The sequence below is a fragment of the Oncorhynchus mykiss genome, chromosome 15, assembly GCF_057628025.1.
Source record: "Oncorhynchus mykiss isolate SJ-2025 chromosome 15, ASM5762802v1, whole genome shotgun sequence".
NCBI classification, from domain to species: Eukaryota; Metazoa; Chordata; class Actinopteri; order Salmoniformes; family Salmonidae; genus Oncorhynchus; species Oncorhynchus mykiss.
This window is the reverse complement of record NC_143036.1, coordinates 58,852,901-58,871,326: the sequence shown is the minus strand read 5'-3', so window position 1 is coordinate 58,871,326 and position 18,426 is coordinate 58,852,901. Positions and strand designations below refer to the sequence as shown.

The window sequence follows — 18,426 nt, the reverse complement described above, 5'->3', positions numbered from 1 at the left end:
TTTAATACATTTGTTCATTGTTCATGCTTATCTATCTATCTCTAAATCTCCAAACCATGGCAATACACCTCTGCACATCACCAGTGGGACAAGACAATTTGCTAGCTCCCAGTAGTATCTACAATGCATACAAATAGATGTGTTTCAGTATAAAGGACGTATGTACACACATTCTGTGGTAGTCAGTCTCGCTGTTGTTTATAGGCTCTGTTTTGGGGAGTGGGGCAGAGTTCAGAATATAACTTTGGAACGTGTGTATGTGTGTCAGTGGTGTAAAGTACTTAAGTAAAAATACTTTAAAGTACTACTTACTACTTTTTTAGTATCTGTACTTTACTTTATTTATATTTTGGACAACTTTTCCATTACTACATTTCTAAAGAAAATGATGTACTTTTTACTCAATACATTTTCCCTGACACCCAAAATGACTTTTGAATGCTTATCAGGACATGAAAATTGGTCTAATTCAAGAGCACATCCTTGGTCATCCCTACTGCCTCTTATCTGGCGGACTCCCTATACATGCTTCGTTTGTAAATGATGTCTGAGTGTCATCTGTAAAAGAAAAAAGAAAATGGTGCCGTCTGGTTTGCTTAATACAAGGAATTTGAAATCATTTATACTTTTACTTAGTATATATTTTGCAATTACATTTACTTTTGATGCATAAGTATAATTAAAACCAAATACTTAGACTTTTACTCAAGTAGGATTTTACTGGATGACTTTCCCTTTTACTTGAGGCATTTTCTATTAAAGTATCTTTTCTTTTCCTTGTGCTGCTTACGCCAAATCCTGACTCTGCCATCAGCATGACGCAACAGGGACCGGGATTCCATGCCCACTGGAGTTGCTTCTTCTTGGTTTTAGCTGATAGGAGTGGTACCCATTGTGGTTTGCTGCAAAAGCCCATCCGTGACAAGGGTCGACGAGTTGTGCATTCCATTCTGCACACCACTGTTGTGCTACGCCATTATTTGCCTGTTTGTGGCCCACCTGTTAGCTTGCACCATTCTTGCTGTTCTCCATCGACCTCTTTCATCAGCGAGCTGATGCCCACAGGACTGCCCCTGGCTGGATGTTTTTGGTTTGTCGCACCATTCTCCTTAGACAAAGCCGTGCGTGAAAAGCCCAGGAGGCCGGCTGTTTCTGAGAACCTAGAACCAGTGCTTCTGGCACAGATGATCATACCACGCTCAGTCGCTTAGGTCACTAGTTATTCCCATTCTAACGTAAATGGATGCCTGTCTGCCTGCTTTATATAGCAAGCCGCATCCACGTGACTCACTGTCTGTAGGAGCGAACCATTTTTGTGAATGGAGTGGCCACTGAGTGTGTTTTCTTAATAAATAGCAGTTAAATAAAACATGTTTGTCATGTTAAATCAATTTTAAATGGTGCCAAACTCAAGCAACCGCATTTACCACCACAATTCAAGAATGACCCATTATTGTTTTTACCCTAGCACCGGTATTCTCAAGATCAGGATGTGCCTATCACCTTCCATTTCCACTAGTGTGTATTACCAGAATTAAACTCTCTGACAGTCTTCCACTAGACAGCAGGTGTCTCAGCCTAGGATCTTAGCTTGTCTAGATACGGCTGACACTCTGCCTGCTCGGCACATTCTACAACACATTCTCAGAATTCACCAGGACTCCTACTCCAGAATTACCTGTGTGTGTGTGTGTGTGTGTGTGTGTGTGTGTGTGTGTGTGTGCGTGCGTGCGTGCATGCGGGGCTCTACATTTATATTTTTAATTGGTAGCACTGGTGCGCCTAACTTAAAGTTAGAAGCACCACTCTTAAATGTGCACACAACACAATGTCACAGATGTCTCAAGTTGAGGGAGTGTGCAATTGGCATGCTGATTGCAAGAATTTCCACCAGAGCTGTTGCCAGAGAATCTAATGTTCATTTCTCTACTATAAACTGACTCCAACGTCATTTTGCAGAAATTGGCAGCGCGTCCAACCGGTCTCACAACCGCAGACCACGTGTAACCATGCCAGCCCAGGACCTCCCCATCCGGCTTCTTCACCTGTTGGATTGTCTAAGACCAGCCACCCAGACAGCTGATGAAACTGTGGGTTTGCGCAACCAAATCATTTCTGCACAAACGGTCAGAAACTGTCTCGGGAAGCTAATCTACGTGCTCGTCCTCCACACCAGGGTCTTGACCTGACTGCAGTTTGGTGTCGTAACCTACTTCAGTCGGCAAATGCTCACCTTTGATGGCCACTGGTTTCAACTGGGCGAGCGGTTTGCTGATGTCAACGTTGTGAACACAGTGCACCATGGGGGCGGTATGGTTATGGTATATAGTATTATGGTATATAGTATTATGGTATAGGAAGGCATAAGCTGCGGACATTTTATCGATGGCATTATGGCAATTTGAATGCACAGAGATACCGTGATGAGATCCTGAGTCTTGTTGTTGTGCCATTCATCCTCCTCCTTCACCTCACGTTTCAGCATGTGTTTGCTTTGCCCTAGCTAGTGCATTTTAAGCAAAGGTAACATTAGCAATGAGTTTCCTTCAGACTAACTGGCGTTTTGCAAAGAGCAAGATTCACAAACTATTACGACAATAGAGAAAACGACATGGGGATTCATATTTAGAAGCTATGTGTAAAGCGGCATCGTTGTTGTTTTGGAACAATCTGTTGAGTGACATGCTGAGGGAAACAGTCACAGCGTGGAGAAACTGTCCGTGTGCTGCCTCCCTGTTGAGTGGCGGGGTGGGGCTTCAGCCTGTCTTGTTTCATATCAAATCGAATTTGATTTGTCACATGCCCCGAATACAACAGGTGTTACCGTGAAATACTTACTTACAAGCCCTTAACCAACAATGCAGTTTGAATACAAATAAGGGTTAAGTAAAACATAGATAAGTAAAAAATAAAAGTAACAAATAGTTAAAGAGCAGCAGTAAAAAAATAACAATAGTGAGGCTACATACAGGGGGTACCGGTACAGAGTCAATGTGCACATTAGTCGAGCTAATTGAAGTAATATGTACATGTAGGTAGAATTAAAGTAACTATGCATAGATTATAAACAGAGAGTAGTGGTTCCAACAAAATATTGTTACGCTTGACATTTTTTCAAAATTCGCACAAAAGTTTGTGTGTGTCAGGAGCTTTGAAGGAATCACAAGTTTAGTCATGTGATAACAGCGCTGCTCTCAGAACCCCACCGAGGTCATTTGCATAATGCATTCACCACACTCACTCCTTCCTGCCAGGACCTGCTAGAGAGGAGGCACTGAGATGGGGCTCAGGCCTACTTCACAGCTCTCTCTCTCTCTGTGTGTGTGTGTGTGTGTTTGTGTGTGTGTGTGAACACTCTTGACCTGCCTCTGTCCTTAATAGTGCAGGAATTAATCCTTAGTTGGCAGGAAGGACTACACACACATCAACCTGGTTAAAGACAAGCCAACTAACTAACACTAGGCAGTCAGAAAGAGCAGGCCAGGACTGATTTGATACCCAAATGACCCATCCTCCCCATCTCCACCACCTGATTTGCAACCGCTTTGTATTTACTTGGTGTGTAGTGTAGTGTAGTGTAGTGTGGATGGGTGTAGTCCCATCTCCAATCTCATTTGCTTGTGTTCCTTTTCATAATGATTATGTAACTAGTGCTGGATGTATTTAGTGTGGGCCAGTCTTGTTCTCTACCTAGCCCAGGTGAAATTAAGTTTAGCCATGCATGTCATTATTGCTGCCATTTACAAACGCCCCACCCCACCTACACACACACTCTTAACCCCTCACGTCCTGGGGAAGTAAATTCACCGCACTTACTGTAAACACATCTGAGTTCATTCATATTCCATGGCTGTCTCTTATTCACTCCTGACTTCTCATCAACATGGCTTTACGTTAACTAGCTAGGGCGTCTCCCTCGTTGTAGAACGCCTACACGTGATTTAGCCTGTCACAACAGAGAGGTCTGTTGTGATCTGTCTATCCTGTTGGCTGTCATTCAGTGACTATTGAGCTACAGTTCTGACTATAAATAACATTCACCTGTATCTCTGCTGTTGATTTTTGTCTTTCTACTTTGAGTGTTTTGATCATTTTTCTAAAAGGTAGTTTGTTGTCGCCAACCCACCTGGTTAAACAATGGGGTATTTACTAGCAGTAGATTACTAGATTGTTACTGGTATATATTAAATCCTGATCTAGGGTCTGTGGTTATACTATTAATTTAGTCTTACAAGACCCCCAGAAGACTTGGTAGATAGGTATTGTATCTGTGTGGTTTACTATGCCACTGTAATAATACTCACTAGATATTATTCACTGTGTGAGACTGAGAATAAATCGTCTAATTTGGTCCCATTAGCCCTGATTAGAATCTGCTGTACTGCTGTGATCACAGATGAAAACATCCCTCCCTGCCATGATACAGGCCAGACTTGTTATTTTAGTAATCGCTTTGATTATCTTAAATACGCTTTTGAATTAGCCTTCACTGTCTGTTTACACAATGGCTTGTTGTTGGATATGCAAAAATTTTTTTTGGTATGTTGGATATTTGTTTGGATGTCTCCCAGTGTAGGAGAGGAGAGGAGAGGAGAGGAGAGGAGAGGAGAGGAGAGGAGAGGAGAGGAGAGGGAATGAAAGATTGAAGAGAACCCCCTCTCCCCTTTTCTAAGTAAATTATGCAGTTATTGTTTTGTGGAAGTCAGAATTTGCCTCCGTGTCTATCGCCTGGAGGATGGGCAAGACAAAGGAAAAAATATATAATTTACATGCAAACTAGTACTGTAACTACATTCTGGACCGGAGGGGGCCGAGGAGGTAGAAAAGAGAGGGAGAGAGAGGGGGGGATGGGCAGAAGTTCAGATGCCGAAGCAGCAGCCTGCATTCTGCACTGTGGCCTATTCTAAATGGCTTGATGACTAATCTAGCAGGATCTGTAAAAATAGTTGATCTATTTCTACACACCGGAGATCAACAGGAGCAGTGTGAGTGTGTGTGTGTGTGTGTGTGGAAAAAACACTATTATTAACCAGGGGTGGTGTGGAGAGATGCACTGGGGCAGAGGGACATTATTTGCACCATGTATGGAAAAAGGATCGGTCATGTCCCGAGACAGTGATTTGTTTGTAGGAAAATGAATTGACTGTTTCTCTAAATCTGGCTTCAGAAGAATATGCCAATGAGAGAATATAAAATGAGGGAAAAATACCTCTGTTCTCTCCCATAGGAATGAATGATTCTATTTGTTTTCTAAGTGTGGCGTGGCTTAATAACATGTAGCGATGTAATACTCCATGATGTGGGCTACTGGCCACTAGTCGTTCTACTGTGACTCATGTCACCTTTCCCCGATTAGTCAGATATTCTCAGAATCTTTGCGTCCAATTGGTGACTGTAAACCTAGAGCATTAGATGTCTCTGGAGAGGGGTGGATAACTCATCACTTAAAAATAGATTACTCTAGTTTTGTGTGTGTGTGTGTGTGTGTGTGTGTGTGCGTGTGTGTGTGTGTGTGTGTGTGTGTGTGTGTGACTTACTAGAACCACAGAGTTTCTAAACCACAGAGCTTCTAAACATCACAAGACTTCCGGAAACAATTGCGAAACCAACCAAGCAGACCAGGCCGGTTTTTGGGGTTTGAAAAGTCAATGGGAGAATTGAAAAATTGTGTGTCAAACACCTGCGTAATGACTTGGATTGTCAATTAATTTTGGCCCGCTTCCATACCAACTGTATACTTGCACTACAAGTCAATATGGCCCTTGCGCTGTTTGAGTTTGACACCCCCGCCTTAGTTGTTCATTTACTTGAAATCTAAAGGCACAACCTCGATTCGAGCCAATTTCTTAAGTAGTTGAACATATTATCGTGTGAAAGTGACAAACTGAAACATTGAACATTTGTGTCAATAACAACTTTATATCAAAGGAGTGCCTTTTGATTTGATGGCCTGCACATGCTCAGTTCGATGCCAGACGACTGTTAAACCTGATGGAGTGTTTCTATGCGTGATCTTAGCTAGCCAGTGTCACCATGACATCGACAACAAGTGTGTTCGGGGATTTCTATCGGCGAAGCAGTTTCTGCCTGTCTTTGGGAAGTCACTAGTCAGCGTGGAGTCAAAGTAAAATCAAGACCCACAATGCACCATGAATTAAATATCACTACTGTTGCACTGTGGGAAACAGAAAGTGGAGTAAACAAACATGTCCTATGCAAATGAGCAGAAACTAACCGTTTAAATGGCTCTGGAAAGGGTGATACGTGTGTGTGTGTGTGTGTTCATTCATGCCTGCCTTTTTCTACCATGCTCCCATTGTATCTCTCTAAACACCTGCGTATGTGGACTGCTCTATACTGTAGTGCTCTGTATCTAACTGTTTTCCACTATTGTTCACTGCTTAGCCTGGTGCAAATATATGTAAATGCATTGTCATGTATGGTTTCGCTTGCACAGTACAGTATTTTTGACCGTCTATCTCTCCCTCTGCTCTGTCTCGTAGCCATCAAGGAGAAGTACAGTGACTGGACAGATTTTCTCATCCAGGACTTGACTGGCTCACGGACCGCACCAGCAAACCTACTGGAAGGGGTGAGTACTGTCTCGGTGGGAGTGTGACGGAGAACGAGACGGAGAGAGATAATGAGACTGTGTATGCGTAGGTGACACCCGTGTATTAACCATCAACACATTTAGAGCTTTAGCTAATCTGTTGAGCTCTGTATGTCAAGCTGAAGTTTCACCCCAGATAATACCAGTTCCCTCTCAAAGACCAAATCACACATGCAGTGCCGTCAAAGAATTAACACCTCTTGACTTATTCCGTTTTGTGTTGCCTTACAGCCTGAATTCAAAAATGGATTACATTTATATTTGTTCTCAACCATCTACACACGATACCCCCACAATGACTAATGGAAAATAGGATTTCAGAAATGTTAGCAAATGTATTGAAAATGAAATACAGAAATATCTCATTCACATAAGTATTCACACGAGTCAATACATGTTAGAATCACCTTTGGCAGTCTTTCTGGGTAAGTCTCTAAGAGTTTTGCACACCTGGATTTGACAAATTTTGCACATTATTCTTTTCAAAATTCTTCAAGCTCTGTCAGGTTGGTTGTTGATCGTTGCTAGACAGCCACTTTCAAGTCTTGCCATAGATTTTCAAGCAGATTTAAGGCAAAACTGTAACTAGGCAACTCAGGAACATTCAATGCCGTCTTGGTAAGAAACTCCTGCGTATATTTGACCTTGTGTTTTTAAGTTTTTGTCCTGCTGAAAGGTGAGTGTCTCCAGTGTCTGTGGAAAGCAGACTGAACCAGGTTTTCCTCTAGTATTTGGCCTGTGCTTAGCTCTGTTCCATTTATTTTTATCCTAAAAAGATGGGGGATTTTTAAAATCAAACCAAACTTTATTTGCCACATGCGTCGAATACAACAAGTGTAGACTTTACCATGAAGTGCTTAGTTACAAGCCCTTAACCAACAGTGCATTTCAAGAAGAGTTAAGAAAATATTTACCAAGTAGACTAAAATAAAAAGTAACACAATAAGAATAACAATAACGAGGCTATATACAGGGGGCACCGGTACCGAGTCAGTGTGCAGAGGTACTATTAAATAGGTCCTGGATGGCAGGAAGTTTGGCCCCGGTGATGTACTGGGCCGTTCGCACTACCCTCTGTAATGACTTACGGTCAGATCCCGAGCAGGCGGTGATGCAACCGGTCAGGATGCTCTCGATGGTGCAGCTGTAGAACCTTTTGAGGATCTGGGAACCATGCCAAATCTTTTCAGTCTCCTGAAGGGGAAAAGGTTTTGTCGTGCTCTCTTCACGACTGTCTTGGTATGTTTGGACCATGATAGTTCGTTGGTGATGTGGACACCAAGGAACTTGAAACTCTCAACCTGCTCCACTACAGCCTTGTCGATGTTAATGGGGGCCTGTTCGGCCCGCCTTTTCCTGTAGTCCACGATCAGCTTATTAGTCTTGCTCACATTGAGGGAGAGGTTGTTGTCCTGGCACCACCTTGCGGTGATCCTCCCTATAGGCCGTCTTGTCGTTGTCGGTGATCAAGCCTACCATTGTTGAGTCATCAGCAAACTTAATGATGGTGTTGGAGTCGTGCCTGGCCGTGCAGTCATGAGTGAACAGGGACTACATTAGGGGACTGAGAACGCCCCAGTGGCCCCAGTGTTGAGGATCAGTGTGGCGGATGTGTCATTACCTACCCTTACCACCTGGGGGCGGCCCATCAGGAAGTCCAGGATCCAGTTGCAGAGGGAGGTGTTTAGTCCCAGAGTCCATAGCTTAGTAATGAGCTTCGTGGGCACTGATGTTGAACGCTGAGCTGGTGTCAATGAACATCATTCTCACATTGGTGTTCCCTTTGTTCAGGTGAGATAGTGGAGTGCGACTGAGATTGCGTCATCTGTGGATCTGCGAATTGGAGTGGGTCTAGGGTGTCTGGGAGGATGCTGTTGATGTGAACCATGACCAGCCTTTCAAAGCACTTCATGGCTACACAATCATGAAGTGGAACGACATTTATTGGATATTTCAAACTTTTTTAACAAATCAAAAACTGAAAAATTGGGCGTGCAAAGTTATTCAGCCCCTTTACTTTCAGTGCAGCAAACTCTCTCCAGAAGTTCAGTGAGGATCTCTGAATGATCCAATGTTGACCTAAATGACTAATGATGATAAATACAATCCACCTGTGTGTAATCAAGTCTCTGTATAAATGCACCTGCACTGTGATAGTCTCAGAGGTCCGTTAAAAGCGCAGAGAGCATCATGAAGAACAAGGAACACACCAGGCAGGTCCGAGATACTGTTGTGAAGAAGTTTAAAGCCGGATTTGGATACAACAAGATTTCCCAAGCTTTAAACATCCCAAGGAGCACTGTGCAAGCAATAATATTGAAATGGAAGGAGTATCAGACCACTGCAAATCTACCAAGACCTGGCCGTCACTCTAAACTTTCAACTCATACAAGGAGAAGACTGATCAGAGATGCAGCCAAGAGGCCCATGATCACTCTGGATGAACTGCAGAGATCTACAGCTGAGGTGGGAGACTCTGTCCATAGGACAACAATCAGTCGTATATTGCACAAATCTGGCCTTTATGGAAGAGTGTCAAGAAGAAAGCCATTTCTTAAAGATATCCATAAAAAGTGTCGTTTAAAGTTTGCCACAAGCCACCTGGGAGACACACCAAACATGTGGAAGAAGGTGCTCTGGTCAGATGAAACCAAAATTTAACTTTTTGGCAACAATGCAAAACGTTATGTTTGGCGTAAAAGCAACACAGCTGAACACACCATCCCCACTGTCAAACATGGTGGTGGCAGCATCATGGTTTGGGCCTGCTTTTCTTCAGCAGGGACAGGGAAGATGGTTAAAATTGATGGGAAGATGGATGGAGCCAAATACAGGACCATTCTGGAAGAAAACCTGATGGAGTCTGCAAAAGACCTGAGACTGGGACGGAGATTTGTCTTCCAACAAGACAATGATCCAAAACATAACGCAAAGTCTACAATGGAATGGTTAAAAAATAAACATATCCAGGTGTTAGAATGGCCAAGTCAAAGTCCAGACCTGAATCCAATCGAGAATCTGTGGAAAGAACTGAAAACTGCTGTTCACAAATGCTCTCCATCCAACCTCACTGAGCTCGAGCTGTTTTGCAAGGAGGAATGGGAAAACATTTCAGTCACTCGATGTGCAGAACTGATAGAGACATACCCCAAGCGACTTACAGCTGTAATCGCAGCAAAAGGTGGCGCTACAAAGTATTAACTTAAGGGGGCTGAATAATTTTGCACGCCCAATTTTTCAGTTTTTGATTTGTTAAAAAAAATTGAACTATCCAATAAATGTCGTTCCACTTCATGATTGTGTCCCACTTGTTGTTGATTCTTCACAAAAAAATACAGTTTTATATCTTTATGTTTGAAGCCTGAAATGTGGCAAAAGTTTGCGAAGTTCAAGGGGGCCGAATACTTTCGCAAGGCACTGTATGTACAGTCAATGTGGGAATGATGTCATCGATGCATGAAGCCGATTTAACATGCTCTTTGAAGAGGTAGGCTTTCAGGTGCTTTTGGATATGGGCAGGGATTCTGCTATCCTAAATTTAGGGGGATGCTGGCTCTGGAAGAGCTTGGACTGGGCTGAGTGGGAGCTACCCTCCCGTATGGGTGGGACTGCCAAGAGACCAGAGGTGTCAGAACAGAGTGCTCGGGTTGGGGTGTAGGATTTGAGCATAGCCTGAAGGTAGGGAGGTGTAGTTCCTCTTGCTGCTCCGTAGGTAACCACCATGGTCTTGTAGTCGACGCTAGCTTCGACCTGAAGCCTGTGGAGTGTGTGAAGGAACGGGGTGACATGGGAGAGCTTGGGAAGTTGCAGTTATCCAGACGGGAGATGACAAGTGCCTGGATTAGGACCTGCACAGCTCCCTGCGTGTGGTAGGGTCATACTCTACGGATGTTGTAGAGCATGAACCTGCAGGAGCGGGTCATTGTTTTGATGTTTGCAGAGAACAACAGTGTATTGTCCAGGGTCACGGCAAGGTTCTTTGCACTCTGGGAGGGCGACACTGTGGAGTTGTGAACCGTGATGGAGACGTCTTTCAACCGGCAGGCCTTTCCCGGTAGGAAGAGCAGCTCCGTCTTGTTGAGCTTGAGGTGTTGGGCCGACATCCAAGCTAAGATATCTGCCAGGCACGCAGAGATGCATGTCGCCATCTGAGTGTCAGAAGAGGGGAAGGAGAAAAGTAGCTGAGTGTCATCTGCATAGCAGTGATAAGAGAGACCATGTGAGGATATTTCAGAGCCCAGTGACTTGGTGTATAGAGAGAAAAGGGAGGGCCTAGAACTGAGCCCTGGTGGACACCATCCATTTTACATTCAGGCTACAACACAATAAAATGTAGATGAAGTCAAGGGGTTTCTGAAGGCACTGTTCACACAGATTTGAATACTTTCCATCAATTCCCTTTTTCCCTCCCTCTCCATCTCTCTCCTCTTCCTCTCCCTCTTCCCATCCTTCTCTTCAGGCTCTGAGGGGGAAGAACACAGTGGATCTGATTGTGGAGGGTTCGGTGATGGAGGTACGGGACCTCACTGACCCCTACCTCTACTGGGCTGCCCGCGTCGCCCAGAACATTGGTGGGAGGCTCCGCCTACGCCATGTAGGTCTCCAAGACGACGCCCACGACACCTGGCTGTTCTACCTCGACGTGAGGCTCCGCCCACTGGGCTGGGCTCAGGAGAACCGCCTGTCACTGGAGCCCCCAGCAGGTAAGGGGTCATAGCTACATGAAGGGAGGGGCTCTCTGGGTCACATTCAGCTGTGGTAGTGGTAGTTTTAGTGGTGGGGTGAAACAAAAACCTGCAACTTTCAAGGACTCTCCAACTCTATTGGATTTACGGATTATTACGGGTTAGTTATGAATCATATCCGATGAGAGCCATAGATTAGGATCAAATGGTAACCTTGATGTCGTTAGGATCAATGTTACACCCACACATAATCATCTATCGTGTGTCAACGTTTTTATGACTATTTTACACCGTTCAGAGCAGCTGGGAGTTTCCCTTCTCTCTGTTCAATATCATAAACCACCTTATCAAGTCTCTCTGTCTGTCTCTGTCTGTCTCTCTGTCTGTCTGTCTGTCTGTCTGTCTGTCTGTCTCTCTGTCTGTCTGTCTGTCTGTCTCTCTGTCTGTCTGTCTGTCTGTCTGTCTGTCTGTCTGTCTGTCTGTCTGTCTGTCTGTCTCTTTGTCTGTCTGTCTGTCTGTCTGTCTGTCTGTCTGTCTGTCTCTCTCTATCTTTCACTGTTTCTGTCTGTCTCTATCTTTGTCTGTCTCTGTCTCTCTCTGTCTGTCTGTCTGTCTGTCTGTCTGTCTGTCTGTCTGTCTCTGTCTCTCCCTGTGTCTGTCTCTCTGTGTCTGTCTTTCTCTCTCACTCTCTGTCTCTCTCTATCTCTGTGTCTCGCTGTCTCTTTGTCTCTCTCCGTGTCTCTCTCTATCTCTGTCTTTGTCTGTCTCTTTGACTGTCTATCTCCCCCTCTGTCTGTCTGTCTGTCTGTCTGCCGTCCGTCTGTGTCTCTGTCTGTCTGTGTATCTGTCTGTTTCTGTCTCTCTGTTTCTGTCTGTCTGTCTGCCGTCTGTCTGTGTCTCTCTCTGTCTGTGTATCTGTCTGTTTCTGTCTCTCTGTTTCTGTCTCTGTCTGTCTGCCGTCTGTCTGTGTCGCTGTCTGTCTGTGTATCTGTCTGTTTCTGTCTCTATGTTTCTGTCTCTGTCTGTCTGCCGTCTGTCTGTGTCTCTGTCTGTCTGTGTATCTGTCTGTTTCTATCTCTCTGTTTCTGTCTCTGTCTGTCTGCCATCTGTCTGTGTCTCTGTCTGTCTGTGTATCTGTCTGTTTCTGTCTCTCTCTGTCTCTCTCTGTCTCCCGTGTCTGTCTCCCGTGTCTCTCTCTGTATCCCGTGTCTCTCTCCCTGTGTCTCTCTCTGTCTCTGTTGTCTCTCTCTGTCTCTCTCTGTCTCTCTCTGTCTCTCTCTGTCTCTCTCTGTCTCCTGTGTCTCTCTCTGACTCCTTGTGTCTCTCTCTGTCTCCTGTGTCTCTCTCTGTCTCCCGTGTCTCTCTCTGTCTCCTTGTGTCTCTCTCTGTCTCCTTGTGTCTCTCTCTGTGTCTCTGTCTGTCTGTCTGTCTGTCTGTCTGTCTGTCTGTCTGTCTGTCTGTCTGTCTCTGTGGTTCTCTTTTCTGTCTCTGTGTTTCTCTCTGTGTCTCTCTCTGTTGCTGTCTCTCTCTGTGTCTCTGTCTCTCTATCTGTTTATCTCTGTCTTATTGTCTCTCTCTCCCTGTCTGTCTCTTGTGTCTCTCTCTGTCTCTCTCTGTCTCCCGTGTCTCTCTCCCTGTGTCTCTCTCTGTCTCACTGTGTCTCTCTCTGTCTCCCTGTGTGTCTCTCGGTCTCCCTTGTGTCTCTCTCGGGCTCCCTTGTGTCTCTCTGTCTCTCTCTGACTCCTTGTGTCTCTCTATGTCTCCTGTGTCTCTCTCTGTCTCCCGTGTCTCTCTCTGTCTCCTTGTGTCTCTCTCTGTCTCCTTGTGTCTCTCTCTGTGTCTCTGTCTGTCTGTCTGTCTGTCTGTCTGTCTGTCTGTCTGTCTGTCTGTCTGTCTGTCTGTCTGTATGTCTGTCTGTCTGTCTGTCTCTGTGGTTCTCTTTTCTGTCTCTGTGTTTCTCTCTGTGTCTCTCTCTGTTGCTGTCTCTCTCTGTGTCTCTGTCTCTCTATCTGTTTATCTCTGTCTTATTGTCTCTCTCTCCCTGTCTGTCTCTTGTGTCTCTCTCTGTCTCTCTCTGTCTCCCGTGTCTCTCTCCCTGTGTCTCTCTCTGTCTCACTGTGTCTCTCTCTGTCTCACTCTGTGTCTCTCTCTGTGTCTGTCTCTGTGTCGCTGTCTGTCTGTCTCTCTCTCTCTCTCTCTCTCTGTCTCTCTCTGTGTTGCCGTCTCTCTCTGTTTATCTGTGTCTGTGTCTCTCTCTCTCTCTCTGTCTCTCTCTGTGTTGCCGTCTCTCTCTGTTCATCTCTGTGTCTGTGTCTCTCTCTTTGTCTTTGTCTGTCTGTCTGTCTCTCCCTCTCTCTGTGTCTGTCTCTCTCTCTCTGTATCTCTGTGTCTCTTTGTCTCTCTCTGTGTCTTTGTCTCTCTCTGTGTCTCTCTCTATGTCTCTGTGTCTCTCTCTATGTATGTCTCTGTCTTTGTCTGTCTCTGAGTCTCTCTCTCTCTGACTGTCTCTCCCTCCCTCTCTCTGTCTGTCTCTGTCTGTCGTCTGTCTGTGTCTCTCTCTGGCTGCCGTCTGTCTGTGTCTCAGACAGACAGACAGACAGACAGACAGACAGACAGACTGTCTGTCTGTCTGTCCCTCTCTCTGTTTCTGTCTCTCTGTTTCTGTCCCTCTCTGTGTCTCTCTCTGTCTCCCTGTCTGTCTCTGTCTCTCTGTCTCTCTGTGTGTCGCTGTCTCTCTGTCTCTCTGTGTGTCGCTGTTTCTCTCTCTGTCTCTGTCTCTCTCTCTGTCTCTCTCTGTGTCTGTCTCTGTCTTTGTCTGTCTCTGTCTTTGTCTGTCTGTTTGACAGTCTCTCTCTCTGACTGTCTGTCTCTCCCTCTCTCTCTCGGTCTGTCTCTCTGTTTCTGTTGCTGTCTGTCTACCGTCTGTCTGTGTCACGCTCTGTCGGTGTCTCTGTCTGTCTGTCTCCCTGTGTCTGTCTGTCTCCCTGTGTCTCCCTCTGTCTCCTGTGTCTCTCTCTGTCTCCTTGTGTCTTTCTCTGTCTCCCCGTGTCTCTCTCTGTCTCCCTGTGTCTCTCTCTGTCTCCCTGTGTCTCTCTCTGGCTCCTTGTCTCTCTCTGTCTCCTTGTGTCTCTCTCTACTCCTTGTGTCTCTCTCTTTCGCTCTCTCTGTGTCTCTCTATCTGTTAATCTCTGTGTCTGTCTCTCTCTCTTTGTCTCTCTGTCTCTCCCTCTCTCTGTTTCTGTCTGTCTGTCTGTCTGTCTGTCTGTCTGTCTGTCTGTCTGTCTGTCTGTCTGTCTGTCTGTCTGTCTGTCTGTCTGTCTGTCTGTGTCTCTGTTTATCTCTGTGTCTCTTTGTCTCTCGCTGTCTGTCTCGCTGTCTGTGTCTGTCTCTGTGTCCCTGCCTCTTTCTATGTGTCTCTCTCTCTATGTGTCTCTCTATGACTCAACATGCTGGCTTCAGTTCATATTCAAGATGTAGATCTTTCAGTTTCAACTTCTACAGAACTGATGACTTTGTCAAAAAACACCTTTCCACAGAACATAACACACACAATGTCACAATCATAGCAACACACTCACACTTGCAATGACACATAGAAACATGTTCCTTCAGACATGCATACACTGGTCCACTGTTATAACATGGAAAATGTACAACTCCACAAAACTTTACAAATCTCCTCTCCAAACGATCGATAGAAATCCACATGATTGTCTCCAGTCTCAGCTGTAGTTCCAGGTGAGCCAGTTTGTAGAGAGTGGGAAGGGGAGGGTCATGTGGTTGTAAGATGTATTCATTTAAATTACATCTGATTTTTTTTAAAACAACTTAAAAACATTTGGAAAACACTGGGTGAGTTTTGCTTAAAGGGATAGTGTGAGATGTTGGGGATGAAGCCCTATCTACTAACCCAGTCAGATGATCCCATGGGCACCATGTTTATGTCTGCATGCAGTTTGAAGGAAGTTAAAGCTAGTTTTGTGAGACATTGCTGAATATTTCCCTTTAAATAAACAGTTGAGAGAGATTTGTAAGGTCTTTAATTTGATGCTGAGTTTCAGTCATATTCTGACTGTCGTCTCTCTCTCTCGTCTCAGAGTTGCGTGGCCTGAAGAGCGCCCTCGAGTGGCAGGAGGCCCTGGAGGCGGTGCGGAGCGAGGCCCAGCAGAACCCACTGCCCCTGGAGGTGTTTAAGGTGAGGGTCAGCCACACAGGAAGTAGCCCTGTGACACAGGAAGTGCTTCTACACGCAACCATCTTAATGTGTACTCTTGTGCAGGTTCGTCAGTTCCCGTGACCATTCTTACTGCGTGTGCCTATCAGGCCATGTGGGGCGGCTGGTTTATCAGGCCATGTGGGGCGGCTGGTTTATTAGGCCATGTGGGGCCGCTGGTTTAACAGGCCATGTGGGGCGGCTGGTTTATCAGGCCATGTGGGGCGGCTGGTTTAACAGGCCATGTGGGCCGGCTGGTTTAACAGGCCATGTGGGGTCGCTAGTTTAACAGGCCATGTGGGGCGGCTGGTTTATCAGGCCATGTGGGGCGGCTGGTTTAACAGGCCATGTGGGCCGGCTGGTTTAACAGGCCATGTGGGGCGGCTGGTTTAACAGGCCATGTGGGGCGGCTGGTTTAACAGGTCATGTGGGGCGGCTGGTTTAACAGGCCATGTGGGGCGGCTGGTTTAACAGGCCATGTGGGGCGGCTGGTTTAACAGGCCATGTGGGGCGGCTGGTTTAACAGGCCATGTGGGGCGGCTGGTTTAACTGTTACACGAATCAAATACTCACTTAATCAGTGTAGTCAAACCCCTGAGTTCCGATCAGTCATTTAACAGACGATATCATGTCATAAGATTCCACTCCACCCAGTTAGAACTCTTCTCTGTCCTGGATACCCAATGGTAGGACAAGCTTCCCACTAATGTCAAGACTTCGCCATTCTTCTCGAAAAAAATCAAGAACAAAAAAATGTATGATACTAAAGAGTATCATGTATAAAATCCCTCGGTAAACAAAAGCACTGACTTTTTAGCTACTTTGTCGAGGGAAAATGTACTTGCTACGATTGTGATATGTGGTTGTCTCACCGAGCTATCTTCAGATGGATGCACCACGTCACTCCAGACAAGAGTGTCTGCTAAATCACTAAAATGTCAACGTAAAATGATTACGTTACGTACAGTGCCTTGCGAAAGTAGTCGGCCCCCTTGAACTTTGCGACCTTTTGCCACATTTCAGGCTTCAAACATAAAGATATAAAACTGTATTTTTTTGTGAAGAATCAACAACAAGTGGGACACAATCATGAAGTGGAACGACATTTATTGGATATTTCAAACTTTTTTAACAAATCAAAAACTGAAATATTGGGCGTGCAAAATTATTCAGCCCCCTTAAGTTAATACTTTGTAGCGCCACCTTTTGCTGCGATTACAGCTATAAGTCGCTTGGGGTATGTCTCTATCAGTTTTGCACATCGAGAGACTGAAATGTTTTCCCATTCCTCCTTGCAAAACAGCTCGAGCTCAGTGAGGTTGGATGGAGAGCATTTGTGAACAGCAGTTTTCAGTTCTTTCCACAGATTCTCGATTGGATTCAGGTCTTGACTTTGACTTGGCCATTCTAACACCTGGATATGTTTATTTTTGAACCATTCCATTGTAGATTTTGCTTTATGTTTTGGATCATTGTCTTGTTGGAAGACACATCTCCGTCCCAGTCTCAGGTCTTTTGCAGACTCCATCAGGTTTTCTTCCAGAATGGTCCTGTATTTGGCTCCATCCATCTTCCCATCAATTTTAATCATCTTCCCTGTCCCTGCAGTGAGGATGGTGTGTTCAGGGTGTTGCTTTTACGCCAAACATAATGTTTTGCATTGTTGCCAAAAAGTTAAATTTTGGTTTCATCTGACCAGAGCACCTTCTTCCACATGTTTGGTGTGTCTCCCAGGTGGCTTGTGGCAAACTTTAAACAACACTTTTTATGGATATCTTTAAGAAATGGCTTTCTTCTTGCCACTCTTCCATAAAGGCCAGATTTGTGCAATATACGACTGATTGTTGTCCTATGGACAGAGTCTCCCACCTCAGCTGTAGATCTCTGCAGTTCATCCAGAGTGATCATGGGCCTCTTGGCTGCATCACTGATCAGTCTTCTCCTTGTATGAGCTGAAAGTTTAGAGGGACGGCCAGGTCTTGGTAGATTTGCAGTGGTCTGATACTCCTTCCATTTCAATATTATCGCTTGCACAGTGCTCCTTGGGATGTTTAAAGCTTGGGAAATCTTTTTGTATCCAAATCCGCCTTTAAACTTCTTCACAACAGTATCTCGGACCTGCCTGGTGTGTTCCTTGTTCTTCATGATGCTCTCTGCGCTTTTAACGGACCTCTGAGTCTATCACAGTGCAGGTGCATTTATACGGAGACTTGATTACACACAGGTGGATTGTATTTATCATCCTTAGTCATTTAGGTCAACATTGGATCATTCAGAGATCCTCAGTGAACTTCTGGAGAGAGTTTGCTGCACTGAAAGTAAAGGGGCTGAATAATTTTGCACGCCCAATTTTTCAGTTTTTGATTTGTTAAAAAAGTTTGAAATATCCAATAAATGTCGTTCCACTTCATGATTGTGTCCCACTTGTTGTTGATTCTTCACAAAAAAATACAGTTTTATATCTTTATGTTTGAAGCCTGAAATGTGGCAAAAGGTTGCAAAGTTCAAGGGGGCCGAATACTTTCGCAAGGCACTGTAGCTCCGACACCTCCGCTCCTGCCTGTGTGTGGGTGCGTTTATTGTGTGTGTGTGTGTGTGTGTGTGTGTGTGTGTAGTGATAAGCTGCTGTCTTTCCCACGCCCCTAAGTCTGGGTGTGTGCCTGTCGTACAGACGACAGTGATCTGACTGGACCTGTCTGATGGCCTTGGTGGCAGTGGGTTTCAAAGGGCCACGCTAGCTAGCTCTATTTGTCTCTATAGGTCAAACACACCTGTCACAGACAATTAGTCAGACTCACATAGGTATTATTTGTTCTAACTCCGAGCATATTTGGGCGGTTGAGCAGACGAGTCAGTAATATCAAAGTAATAACATTTGAATTATATAGCCTAGTCCCACTGCTTAGTGTTTGTTA

The 18,426-nt window shown here is 45.1% G+C and overlaps 1 protein-coding gene across 8 annotated transcripts in view; it reads left to right on the top strand.

Moving 5' to 3' along the window:
• LOC110490351 (scm-like with four MBT domains protein 2) overlaps nt 1-18,426 on the top strand; it is a 96,979-nt gene that overhangs the window by 66,439 nt on the left and 12,114 nt on the right. For all 8 annotated transcript variants that reach the window (XM_036944690.2, XM_036944687.2, XM_090200469.1 and 5 more), the window contains 3 exons: nt 6,504-6,592; nt 11,073-11,316; nt 15,396-15,493. In XM_036944690.2, the coding sequence (XP_036800585.2) occupies nt 6,504-6,592; nt 11,073-11,316; nt 15,396-15,493 (431 nt within the window). The remainder of the gene's footprint in view (nt 1-6,503; nt 6,593-11,072; nt 11,317-15,395; nt 15,494-18,426) is intronic.